General features: G+C 46.8%; 2 protein-coding genes across 2 annotated transcripts in view; both read right to left on the bottom strand.

The window, feature by feature from the left end:
• Positions 1-13,542, bottom strand: part of LOC142488331 (uncharacterized) — a 47,899-nt gene that overhangs the window by 30,384 nt on the left and 3,973 nt on the right. The window contains exons 2-3 of the mRNA XM_075588708.1: positions 10,884-10,986; positions 10,491-10,604 (exon numbers count right to left, since the gene is read on the bottom strand). Coding sequence (XP_075444823.1) covers positions 10,491-10,604; positions 10,884-10,902 — 133 coding nt within the window. The 5' untranslated portion in view covers positions 10,903-10,986. The remainder of the gene's footprint in view (positions 1-10,490; positions 10,605-10,883; positions 10,987-13,542) is intronic.
• The window catches only part of LOC142488371 (uncharacterized), a 175,377-nt gene that overhangs the window by 157,952 nt on the left and 3,883 nt on the right, over positions 1-13,542 (bottom strand). The gene's annotated exons all lie outside the window — the stretch shown is intronic.

Raw genomic sequence — 13,542 nt, 5'->3', positions numbered from 1 at the left:
CACTGCAGCAAGGGATTCTGGGAAATGACATGTGAGTGGGTTTAATGGCTTTGCATCTCATCCCAGCCTCTGTCTAAAAGCTGTGTTTTTAAAACAGCATGCATTGGCTTGAGGATTTGCTTGTGTAATACGAGCTTGAGACAAAAGGTGGCACTGAGTGCTCATTTGCATGTCATTTCTTACAATGCTTTGGCCAAAGGGTTAAACTAAATGACCCTATTTCAAGAGATTATATAAGTATTTTACTGTGTATTTCTGTCATGTTCCCGCATAAGGAGATGCTTGCTGCCTCTCCTATTACCCCCACCACGACTCTCAGCTGTCCGGCTGCCTCTCCCATTGCACCCCCTCCCTCGCAACCATCAGCTGTCTAGTGGTAGAAGTGGCTTTCTTCCGCCAGCTGCACCCCCCCCCTCTCTCTCTCTCTCTCTATCTCCCTCGGCGCACGATCAGCTGGGCTGTGCTGCTGTAGGGGTGCTGCCGGTCGCCTCTCCCATCCCTCCTCCTTCACCCCCCCCCCCCCCCGGGAGACATGCCTCTTCTACCGGCTGCATCACCCATTCCGCCCCCCTCTCTCTCCCTCGGCGCGGCCCACGATCAACTGGGCTGTGCTGCTGTAGAGGTGCAGGCTGCCTCTCCCATTCCTCCTCCTCTCACCCTTCTGTGCGCAAGAAGCAGCTGTCAGTGCTTCTACCTCTCCCCCTGGCCGGAACGTGTGAATGCAGCCAGAGGGGAAGATGAGCTGATGAGCACCTGTCACTCAACATACAGTAAGTACAGCATCCCCAGCGCAGCTCCCATAATGCTGAGCAGGATCCGGTTTGTAGTGCTGAGGAGAAAAGTTGTACTGTAGTATAGTGTAGTGTACTGTTGTGCAGTGTGCAGTGTTGCGCAGTGTACTGTTGTGCAGTGTGCAGTGTACTGTTGTGCAGTGTGCAGTGTACTGTTGTGCAGTGTGCAGTGTACTGTTGTGCAGTGTGCAGTGTTGCGCAGTGTACTGTTGTGCAGTGTGCAGTGTTGCGCAGTGTACTGTTGTGCAGTGTGCAGTGTGCAGTGTGGCGCAGTTTACTGTTGCAGTGTGGCGCAGTTTACTGTTGCAGTGTGGAGTGTGGCGCAGTGTACTGATGCGCAGTGTGCAGTGTACATTTGAGCAGTGTGCAGTGTGACGCAGTGTACTGTTGCGCAGTGTGCAGTGTGACAGTGCTGTTGCGCAGTGTGACAGTGTGCTGTTGCGCAGTGTGGCGCAGTGTACTGTTGCGCAGTGTGCAGTGTTGCGCAGTGTACTGTGACTTACCGTTAAATGTCATTAAAAAGACTTCACTATGATGCCGCATTGAAACGCAAAAGTTATTGCGTACGCTGAAGAGCACGGAAATAGAGCTGCGGAACGTAAATTTACTATAAAAGAAGCAAATGTTTGTCGCTGGAGGAAGGACCGCACTGCCATATTTGCTTGTAAAGCAACAACCAAGTGCTTTACAGGACCTAAGAAGGGAAGATACCCACAAGTAGATGAAGCTGTGCTTCGTTTTGTCATTGAGACACGTGCAAGAGGATTGGCTGTCACACGTCAGGCAATTCAAGTAAAAGCTGTAGAAATTGCCAAATCTCTCGGAATTGATTACACAATTTTCAAAGCAAGGAGAGGTTGGTGTGACCGATTCATGCGTCATGAAGGACTATCACTCAGGCGCAGAACATCTATTTGTTAAAAGATTCCAGCTGACTTTCAAGAGAAGTTGCTTAACTTCCAGCGATACGTCATTGACTTAAGAAAGAAAAAAACCTATAATTTTAACTAAATTGGAAATGCAGACGAAACCCCGGTATACTTCGATATGCCCAGAAATTACACTGTCAATCCTAAAGGGGCTAAAGAGGTCAAGATCATGACCACGGGTTATGAAAAGCAGCGTGTCACTGTGACGCTATGCATTACTGCCGATGGCCGAAAGTTGCCGCCTTATATCATTTTAAACCGCAAAACCATACCCAAGAATGAGATCTTTCCCACAGATGTAATTGTGCGTGCACAAAAAAAATGGATGGATGACAGCTGAGCTGATGGAAGACTGGGTAAAAATCGTCTGGAGTAGACGTCCAGGAGCCCTACGTAACACACCCAGTAGGTTGGTTCTTGATGCATTTCGTGGACATTTATCTGAACAGATAAAGAATAAGCTCGCCAGAATGCACTGTGACTTGGTGGTTGTTCCTGGAGGCATGACTAGCCAACTTCAACCCCTCGATGTTTCTGTGAACAAACCGTTTTAAGATCATCTAAGGAAAGAGTATGAGGTATGGTTGCTATTTGAAACCTTCCTTTGACACCTTCTGGTAAAATTAAGAGGGCATCTGCATCAAAACTTGCAGAATGGGTGTCCGCTGCTTGGAAGAAAATACCAGAAACAATAGTAGAGCGCTCATTTAAGAAGTGCTGCCTCACAAATTCACTTGATGGTACATAGGACGATCTTCTGTGGGAAAACACTGACCTCAACAACTCCCAAAGTGATTCAGAAGAATCTTTAGACTCAAACACTAACTCTGAATGTGATACTGAAGAAGAAAGTGATATGTAATTGTATGGATAAATGTATGCTATTTAAAATATGTCTGCTAGTAAAAATATTTATTCTGCACATTTAATTTAGTGGTATTTTTTCCCAAATTTTTTTTTATTAAATCAAGGGTGCGTCTTAGAATCGATGGCGTCTTAGAATCGAGGAAATAGGGTAGTTGAAAACAGATGGGATTCCAGCACTCCGGGAATGTGGTAATACTATTGTATAGAGTGAACGGTGCAATAGGGCGGAGGAGAGAGAACGAACGAGAGAGAGAACGAACGAGAGAGAGAACGAACGAGAGAGAGAACGAACGAGAGAGAGAACGAACGAGAGAGAGAACGAACGAGAGAGAGAACGAACGAGAGAGAGAACGAACGAGAGAGAGAACGAACGAGAGAGAGAACGAACGAGAGAAAGAGAGAGAAAGAGAGAGAGAGAGAAAGAGAGACAGAGAAAGAGAGACAGAGAGAGAGAGACAGAGAGAGAGAGAGAGATATCAATAATACAGCATAAATGCGGATGCTATAGACAAATATCATAATATTTATTTTTAAGTGATGTAATTTGTGTTATAAATACTTTTTTTTGATGTGTCCCAGTTTTTACTTTTGATAGTCTGGTCACCCTAGCTGGCGGCCAACATCATGGTGCGTGCGGGGCCTGTGGAGGTACGGCGGCTGAAGAGAAATGGCTCCAAAGAGGCCAGGGGAGGAGCACGCCCCAGCGCAGTGACATCAAATGCGCTGCAGACTGGCCGGCACCGTGGAGTGATTGATGTTCCAGCTGCAGCTCCACGTTTTGCTGTGTCTGCTGCTGCTGGGGGAGAGGGAGCGAGAGGGGAGGGAAATTCCAGCACGGGAGGAGGTGGTTCCCCTTTCAGACCAATGAGCTGCACACCCACTGGTAGCAGGGCCTTCCAGCACCTGGGAGGAGCCCGGAGCCCGGAGCAGGCCCCAGCCTCATGAACACCTATCCCCAGGGAGCTCCAGCAGGACCAAGAAGAAATCAACGAAGCGCACCCGCCACCCCCCAGCTAAACGGAGGGATGAAGGTCAGGCAGAGATGGCAGAATTGAGGGGCTTGGAAGGAGGATGAGTTTTGGGGGGCTGAAGGTTCTTCTTTTCTGCTGAAAAGTTTTTTTAGCAGCGCCGGAGCGGCGAAAATGGAGCCTGACATGGCGCCGGCTTCAAGTAATGGCTCCGAGTCAGAACAGGAGGAGGAGGGAGGCGCAGGGAGCCAAGAATTCTTACCAGTCCGCCGGTGCGACTTCACCCGGCTATACAACGACATAAAGACCTTGTTACAGGAGATAAAGAGTTATGGAGGGATGTCAATGCCCTTGGGGCCAGAGTGGATGAATCAGGGGCCAAAATAGACCAATCAGTAAAAGCGGTCAAAAGGTCGGAGAGAAAGACCACTTCCCTGCAAACCCAAAATCTCAGCAATCCAAGAAAGGCAAGAAGATGCAGAAAACCGGGAACACCGGAACAATGTGAGTCTACGGGGGATACCGGAGTCAGTGACAGAGCTAGAGGACTTTGTAGCAAGATGCTGGCAGACACCCTACCTGAAACCCCCAAGGAGGAACTCATTATGGATTGGTGCCACAGAGCACTCAGATCCAAACCCCTCCAGACAGAACAACCCAGAGACGCCATCACCAGACTACATTTCTACAAAACTAGAGAAAAAGTCATGATGAAGCTGAGGAATCAGCCCTCTATTGCGTTTGAGGGAGCCTGTATGCAGATCTTCCAGGATCTTTCCCCTACCACACTACTGAGGCGGAGGAAGCTACAGCCTATTACAAAAATCTTACGGGACAACGCGGTCCGGTACCGCTGGACCTTCCCATTCGGCCTACTGGTGGTCAGGAATGGGAAAGCGGTATCCATGAGGGAGTTGGAAGAGGGAGGCGAGTTCCTCCACAAACTGGGACTGAACAACTCCACCCAACAATAAACTAAAGACTCACAGGATCCTGCGTGGGAGAGGGTGCGATCACCAGGGAAGAAGAGCCCGGAGAAGGACACATAAAACACAATAAATAAATAAAATAAAAATATAATATAAAAAGAAGGCGGGAGAAAGAGGCGCGAAGACATCCTTCCTCGGCGGGAACCTGGGCCGGAATGAGGAGAGCCGGAGATATGTCACCACCACATCTCGCGAGACCGGCGGCCATCTTTGAGGGGGAAGTGAGGAAGATCGCGAGACCGCGAAAGCTCCAGAGGACGGAGGAAAAAGGCGGTCAGACTGGCAGTCGGCAACGGGCCACAGATGGGCGATCGGACAGCCGGAAAATGGAGTAGAAGGGGCCGGCTGCCCGGACGGGCAGCAAGAAAGGGCAAGAATGGCCCAGAAGGGGGGTGGACAGGGGGGGGATGAGGAATGAGGAGGGAACGTACGAAATGGGGGGGGGTTGATAGGAGGAAAGGGAGGGGGAAGAAGTGAAGGAAGAAGAGCCACAAGAGGGAAAAAGTGAGTTGATGGAGGAGGGTGGGGGTCGGAGCTAAAGAGGGGAAGCATGTAGAAAGAAGGAGTGAGGAGGTGACATAAAAGGAAAGGGGGGAGACAGGTGAGATAAGAGGAGAGGGGGGGGGGAGAAGAGAAGCAGTAAGAAGGCAGAGGAAGTTAATAGAGAGAGGGAGGGAGAGACAAGGAGTGGAGGAAGATGACACAGGAAGAGGGGAAGCATGAAGAGGAAAGTGCAAGGAGAAGGGAAGAGTGGGGTGAGGAAGGAGACCATAGAAAGGTTTCTAGGTGAGAAGGGGAGCAAGCGGAAGGAAGAGGGGCAGGAATTCATTAAAGACAAGACAATCGCCACAGAGGAAGGTGTATAGGAAGAGAAGTATAGGTAAGAGGGGCAGGACCCGCCGGAGGAGTGGGCACACAGGGAAATATAGAAACAAGAACTGGGGTTTGTGTGGGCACTTGGAGGACACAACAGTGCCATAATCCTGCACACTCAGCAGCGTCGGAGACGAGCAAGAGATAGGGAAGGGAGAGAGGAGAAGGAGCGACACAGTAACAAGAGACAGGGGCCCAGGTTAGGGTCTTCGGACACCAGCTTGGAGGCCAGGCAGTTGGGAAGTTGGGAGAAAAATTAAATCCGAAAAAGACATACCAAACTCAGAATTTTTTAGATACCTCCAGATCAGAGCATTCTACAACAAATGCCCAATTCAGCTGGCACGTACTAATTTAGAGCAGCTCTGTTCCAGAGCGACGGACACAAGGGGACTAACATCTAGAATGTACAAAAAAGTGTTCTGTCCAAACACAAAGAACAACACAAAACTGGGTTACATGCGACAGTGGGAGAGAGACCTAGGAGAGACGTTAGAGGACGAACTGGGATAAAATTTTATTGGCAACAGCTAAAAGCTCAATATGCACCTCTTTAAAGGAGAATGCATATAAAGTCCTAATGAGGTGGTATCTTACCCCAATGAGATTATCTAAATTTGTCAAAGGCTACCCCCCATTGTGTCCTAAACAATGTGGGGAGCCGACCGACCTTCTCCACATGCTGTGGTCTTGTAAGAAAGTGGCTCCCTTATGGGAATACATTAAAGATTGGCTACAGAGGATTCTTAACCTCACAATCACAGGGTATCTCGAAATCTGAACACAAATTGATTGCCCATTTTGCAACAGCTACGTGATATCGCACGATATATGGAAACAAACAGAGATAAGTGTTGTAAGTGTTAGTCCTGTAGGTCTGAAGTTATCTTGTCTATTCCGTTATATGTTGATTTAAGGGGTGTACAGAAGATTGACAATTAGTTGTGAGATAATGTATGTATTTCAAAAACCCAATGAAATCAGAGTTGGAAAAAAAAAAAAAAGTTTCTCCACTAGAACAATATTCCGAAATTTTATCATGATAACGATATATATCACAATAAATTTGTTCAAATAAAAAAAGTCTGAAAATGTTCTAGTAAATCTAAATAAAATGTGTTCCAAAAAATGCAATTTCCTTAGATTAGATTAAGAAACCATAATTACCAAACCAATTCCATGCCTACACTTCACCTTTTCATACCTACGCTGCTCCCATCAACATCATCCCCTCACTCACCTACACTGCTCCCATCTCCCCAACATTCTCTTCATCCGATCACTTACCTACACTACTCCCATCTCCCCAACATTCTCTTCATCCGATCACTTACCTACACTACTCCCATCTCCCCAACATCCTCTTCATCCGATCACTCACCTACACTGCTCCCATCACCATCATCCCCTCACTCACCTACACTGCTCCCATCTCCCCAACATCCTATTCATTACATCACTCACCTAAACTTAGGGCCGCCAAGAGGGGGGGGGGGGGGGACAGCCGGTACTGGTGTCCCAGGCCCGGTGGCCGGACAAAGCAGTTGCCGACGGGCCCCAGCTCTCCCCATCTGCAGGTCTCTTCCTCTATCTCTGTCCTACACCGAGCCCTCTGATGTCATTAGCGTGCCGGGCCTTCTGACGTCGGCGCGCTGGAAGTGAGTTTAGCCCAGCTCCGGCGCATGGCAGCATGCATGGGCGGGTAGATGCATGCTGAAGTCAGAGAGTCTGGCGTGGGACCGTGAAAGAGGAAGAGGCCTGCAGGTGGGGAGAGCCAGGGCCCGACGGATTTTTAATGTGTATTGTGGGAGTTGGGTATTTTTTCTGGGTATTGGGGGAGTGTTTTTTTTTTTTTTAAACTGTGGATTTGGGGGCTTTTTACTGCTTATTGGGGGGGACGGAGTGAGAGTGGGGTAATTGACAGAAGGAGGGGGCGAGTGAGGAAAAGAGGCAGCAAGGCCGCGCTCAGGGTGCTGGCATCGCGATGGAGAGTGCGCGCGCCCGCACATGCGTGCGGTCATCTCCCGCGCGATGTGTGAACATCCCTACTGCTGAGCTTCAGGAGATTAGGGACGTGATGGGAGGCGTGGCGAACGCGTCACAGAGCTGGTTCGCCCTCATTGGCTGAACCAGCTCACGTGACGCGACTCCAGCCTCTAATCTCAAAATCACTTGCATCCCCAAGCTGCAGCCGCGTCGACGCGCTACAGTGTCACCAGGTGCTGCAACTACAAGGCTACCTTCCATAGACTACCTAAGAGTGAACCATGAACACGACCAAAGAGTGAGACCGAGAGGAGAGAAACACATGCGAAGCGGGAGGGGGGTGCGTGAGGAAGAGGGATTGAGATGGAGGGAAGAGAAATACATGGGAAGGGGATGGAAAATAGAGGGGGCTTGTGAGGTGTGAAATTGGGAGTGCTGGGTCCGGACGTACCTCGAGTCCTGTGCCCCAGGAAACCTGTCTGCGGCCCTGTCTACACTGCTCCCATCTCCCCAACATCCCCATCATCCAATCACTCTCGCCAACACTGCTCCCATCTCCCCAACATCCCATCACTCTCACCTACACTGCTCCATCTCCCTAACATCCTCCTCATCCCATCACTCACCTACACTTCTCCCATCTCCCCAATATCCTCTTCAACCCATCACTCATCTACACTGCTCCCATCTCTCTAATATCCTCTTCAACCCATCACTCACCTACACTGCTCCCATCTCCCTAACATCCTCTTCATCCCATCACTCACATCTCCCTAACATCCCCCTCATCCCATCAGTCACCTACACTGCTCTCATCTCCCTCACATCCCCATCATCCCATTACTCACTTACACTGCTCCCATCACCCTAACATCCTCTTCCTCACATCACTCACCTACACTGCTCCCATCTCCCTAACATCCCCCTCATCCCATCACTCGCCTGCACTACTCCCATCTTTCTAACATACCTCTCATCCCATCACTCACCTACACTGCTCCCATCTCCCTAACATCCCCCTCATCCCATCACTCATCTACACTGCTCCCATCACCACAACATCCTCTTCCTCCCATCACTCACCTACACTGCTCCCATCTCCCTAACAATTTAATAACACACATCATTTAAAAATACTCCATGAACTAGATTGGCTATCCCTTGAGTCCAAACGCAAAATACATTTTTTCCTTTCTTGCCTTCAAATACTTTCTGGGCAAGCTACCCGGCTAAAAAACATACAGATACCCAGCAAGCTCTCAGAAACCCCCCAAAATTACCACAATATATATGTATACAAGTGTCAAAAGTAGTGCTACTGGACGTGGCTAATTGTATAAAACAAGAAACAAAGAAGTCCAGAGCAACATCCAATGTGACAAAAATACACAGTGAAATACCTATATATATATAAATCTTGAAAAAAGGGTAATTTAGTTAACCCTTTGGCCAAAGCCAATAAGCCTGCGAGCCACTTTCAAGTCATGACCATAATATCAGTTCCTAACAATAACACGCTACCCGACCATCTAAAAACCCTACCACACACAGCTCTTATCACCTGAGATTTGACTCCAAAAAACTGTTCAACAAGGAATGCAGTCGCTCCTTTTTCTGTTACCGTGCATCGCACGTCTGGAACAACCTACCAGAGACTCTCAAAACTGCCTCCAGCATAAGTAATTTCAGACTTCAGCTGTCGCACATTTGAATCTTGTTTGTAAATGTTACATACGCCCATAATCATGATCTCCAACTGTCCATTAAATGTCTGTAAATTGAATGCATCATCTCTGTTCCATTAATGTAACAATGTATTGTCACCATAACTCTGCCCAGGACATACTTTAAAACAAGGAGGTAACTCTCAATGTATTATTTCCTGGTAATTTATTTATAAATAAATTTCACATTTGACTCGTTCACATTCAAGATGTAGCTACAAATCTGTTGTTTTTTCCTCCGAAACATTGCAACGAAACACACTTTCCTCTGTCCCTCCGCTGCAGCTAGAATCACTGTACTCGCTCCTAGGGCCGCGCTTATAGTGCCGTCGATGGCGATGGCGACACGACAGGTGATGTCACCCGTCGCCATCGGCGAAAATTATATTTCACCGGGCGGCGGCATCTCGAGTTTCTGGCGATTTGATTGGTTCAAGGGCCGTCACATGACGCGACAGCCCTTGAAAAATGTAATTTCCCCGGCTTCCAGTTTTCGCGACGGCTCCGTCGCTCCATCGCATTGTCGCCGTCGCACTTACTATAAGCGCACGTGGCAGCACATTTGTTTTCGGGCGACGTCGCGTCGCCGGCACTATAAGCATGGCCTAAATCTGTCTCACCGTCTCTCCTGGTGAAATCAGTTTCCTGACTTCCTATCAAATCCCGTATTACTTGCAACATTCTCCCTGTCTCTTTTAAGGCAACTGTATATACTCTTCCGCCCCTCTTTACATCCCAGAGCTAATTTCTCGCTATACACCTGCCCGACTCTTGCGTTCTGTTCAAAGATGTCTTCTGTATACCCTTTTTGTATCTAAAGTCCTCTCCTGCCTAAATCCAGTCTCACTCTCTGACCCACATGGCTGGAATGTCCTTCCCCCACAATATCCAACTTGCATCCTCTCTCCACCATTAAAACCTATCATAAAACAGACCTCTTTAACAAAGCATATGGGTATCACTTCTGGCTCATACTAAACATCTCATATACACCGACCTTGACCAGTTATCAGAACACCGTCCAATGGACTCTAAATTCTTCCTACTTACCACTTAGATTGTAAGCGCTTTAGGGCTGGGACTTTTTGTCCTGTTGCTACTTTTCTGTATGTAGAGCTTTTCCCCATTATGTGATATATTATTATGTCACATGTATTTCTGCTATGAAGCGCTATGTACCTGGATGGCGCAATATAAAGATATACTTACAACAATAATATTCTCAATATAACCTTAGAAAAGACGTGTGTATTTTTCCTTTAGAACATGTAGCTTGTGATTTTATCCATGTTCATGTTGTAGACATTTCAGTTTATTTTTACACAAATTAAATAAAGACATGTGAGGATGTAAGGGTACTTACCTCCAACAGGAAATGAATCTATTTCTCTCTTTATTGGGGTCAGATGTTCCCCAGTGTCTGCCTCTTGCATCTCTGACTTAATATCTAACCTCTCCAGCACAACCACTGGAAAACCTGGCAATGAGAAAAGGAAAATCCATCCTGTAACGCTGGAGGGAGGGAGGGCTCTTCTTCTGATATTGATATAAATATAACACCTCTTGTAAAATAAATGTGTTACTCGCCCCTCTGGCACAAAATGACTAAAATAGCTGGACATATTATATCTTACCTGCTGGTGGTTCTATAAGAAAAAACAGGATTAGTTTAGGTGTTTGACTCACATAACGTCAAAATAACCAGATATTTCCTCCTTGCAGATTTCAAAGCCACCAAAATATCTCCCGTACTCACGTAACAAGCGTGGATCCATGCTGGAAGGGGGCAGTGCTCCTCTGGGAGTGCGGAGATACTGTAGGAGGCTCCTTGATTTATATTTTTGGGATGCCAAGTGTGCCTGTATAAACGAGAAACAAAAGAAAGATCATGTGTATGATCTGTTTTTACTGAATAAATATACAGAACTTAGTATAACCTTTCAAACCTAAGGTTTCTTACAGCAGAAGACAGCATACTACATATGGGCCTGTAAGAGGACATGTGCAGAGGAATGCAATGGAGATTTTAAGGTGAAATGAAATAAGGCTTTTATTGCGCCTGTTTCTTTAACACAAGAAAATCATCCAAACGTATGCACATTAGTGGTCAAACAAAGCTTCTGTTCCACTTGGAGTATTTCTAGTGAAACCTATGCAGTCCACAACTCCTTTTAGATTAGCATGTCTCCCAGCCCCAAACATGTATCTTGATATGTGCAGATATACAAAAAGTCTTAGAAAGGATGTCTTATCTGTCTCTTGTAGAGGAAGGCTTCTTTGTTCTCCAGGTTTACAAGTACTTCCCCCTGTGCCTTGCTGGCAGCTGCAGTCTCTTCTGGCAGGCTCAAGACGTCTATCTCCTTGTTCATCTCAGGTGTGCTAAGGAGTCTCACTTCCTGTCTCAGAGGCAGGCTTTTTCCAACACCTCTAATCAGCCAGGTGCTAGTCAATTAACCAGCACACTGCTGGATTAGAGGCAAGTTTTCTGAACAGGGTAAGTCCCCTGTTACATGGCCTTTATCTTCAACAAACCTGGTGCTGTTTTCTCCAGTCCAGAGACTTTAAAAACAACCTCTATACTCTCTCAGGTGCAGCAGTTCTGCTCCATACTGACACTGCCTCTCTTATTTACAGGCATACCCCGCATTAAAGTACGCAATGGGACCGGAGCATGTATGTAAAAGGAAAATGTACTTTAACGTGAAGCACTATTTTTTCCCCACTTATCGATACATGTACTGTACTGCAATCATCATATATGTGAATAACTGAGGTAAATAACGCATTTGTAACAGGCTCTTTAGTCTCCCCGCTTGCGCACAGCTTCGGTACAGGTAGGGAGCCGGTATTGCTGTTCAGGACGTGCAGACAGGCGCATGCACGAGCTGCCGCTCGCCTATTGGGCGATATGTCCTTACTCGCGAGTGTACTTAAAGTGAGTGTCCTTAAACTGGGGTATGCCTGTATTTGATACGGTGAGAAGTGGGTAATGCAGACTAATTAGAGCAGTAACGTCCCCTCACCTGACCCCACATCCCACCACATTAAAAAGAGGGGTTTGATCACTCCCACCCTCATCTGCTCATTATTTTCTTCCATATCAGTCACCTTCACTCATCTTCTTTGTACATGGCAGTAACATCTTGCAATACCACAGAACAATATGGAAAATAGCTGAAGCGCTCAAATGCAGGTATATCTCAAAATGATAATAAGCCAGACCACTGTACCAGGGTACTAACAATTGATATAGTACCTATTGTGTCATATAATGGGTACTATCCTCCTGAAGACAGGTGGTGTGTGGTGCAACCCACTCACCATATGTCTCATTGGCAGGTTCCCCTGAAAAATATGCAAATACTCACATCCTGGTAGGGCAGGCAGGCAGGCTGTGCAGCTACTCAATGCAATACAGGGAAAAGGGAGACCAAAAAGCGCACCAGCACAAACGGAGCAGGAAGAAACCAGAACAAAAAAATGATTAAAAGGGCACTTTAATGTGGCAAAAGACCCATCCAATGCATTTCGAACGTCGCACGAACGTCTTGAAAAAGAACGCTGCGACGTTCGAAATGCATTGGATGGGTCTTTTGCCACATTAAAGTGCCCTTTTAATCATTTTTTTGTTCTGGTTTCTTCCTGCTACGTTTGTGCTGGTGCGCTTTTTGGTCTCCCTTTTCCCTGAATACCACAGAACAGCATGATATATTTATAAATGTATTTCAGCACCTTTTATTTAGCCAAAGAAAAGCTCCTTTGGAGAAGTAAGAACCGACCTTTGCAACTTGATATAACTTATATAAGGAATCCCTGGAGAAACACCATTTCTCTGCATATTTATAAAGAACCCATCACACCCATAACAACACACAGCACGTAGAGGTCATGTGTCCTCTGTATGAACCTGCCGCAAGATTGTACAATCGTCCCTAATGACCTCTATCACCCAGACTGTGATCCACACCAGGACCTCTGTATTAACCCAAACCCAGCTTAGCAAACTAGACACCTTCTACAATTCAATATGCCGCTTTGTCATCCAATGTAACTACAACACACATCACTGCGAAATGCTCAAAGAACTAGATTGGCCATCACTTGAGACTAGGCGCAAATTTCATCTCTCCTGTCTTGCCTTCAAATACCGTACCTCTTGGGCAAGCTACCCGTCTATCTGAACAAGCTCCTCACCCCTGCAACATGCAGCACTTATCTGAGATCTGACTTCAAGGGACTTTCCATGGTCCCAGTGTTCAACAAAGTATCTTCCTTCTCTTACCATGCACCTCACAACTGGAAGAACCTACCCGAGACTCTCACAGCCGACACCAGTCTAAGTCTTTCAAATTAAAGCTGTCTCACATTTTAATGTGGTCTTTAACTGTTACATACGCTTCTAACTTATTTTCTTT

The sequence above is a fragment of the Ascaphus truei genome, chromosome 2 (assembly GCF_040206685.1).
Source record: "Ascaphus truei isolate aAscTru1 chromosome 2, aAscTru1.hap1, whole genome shotgun sequence".
NCBI lineage: Eukaryota > Metazoa > Chordata > Amphibia > Anura > Ascaphidae > Ascaphus > Ascaphus truei.
Note: the sequence above shows the minus strand (reverse complement) of the source record. Positions and strands in the feature narration are given on the sequence as shown.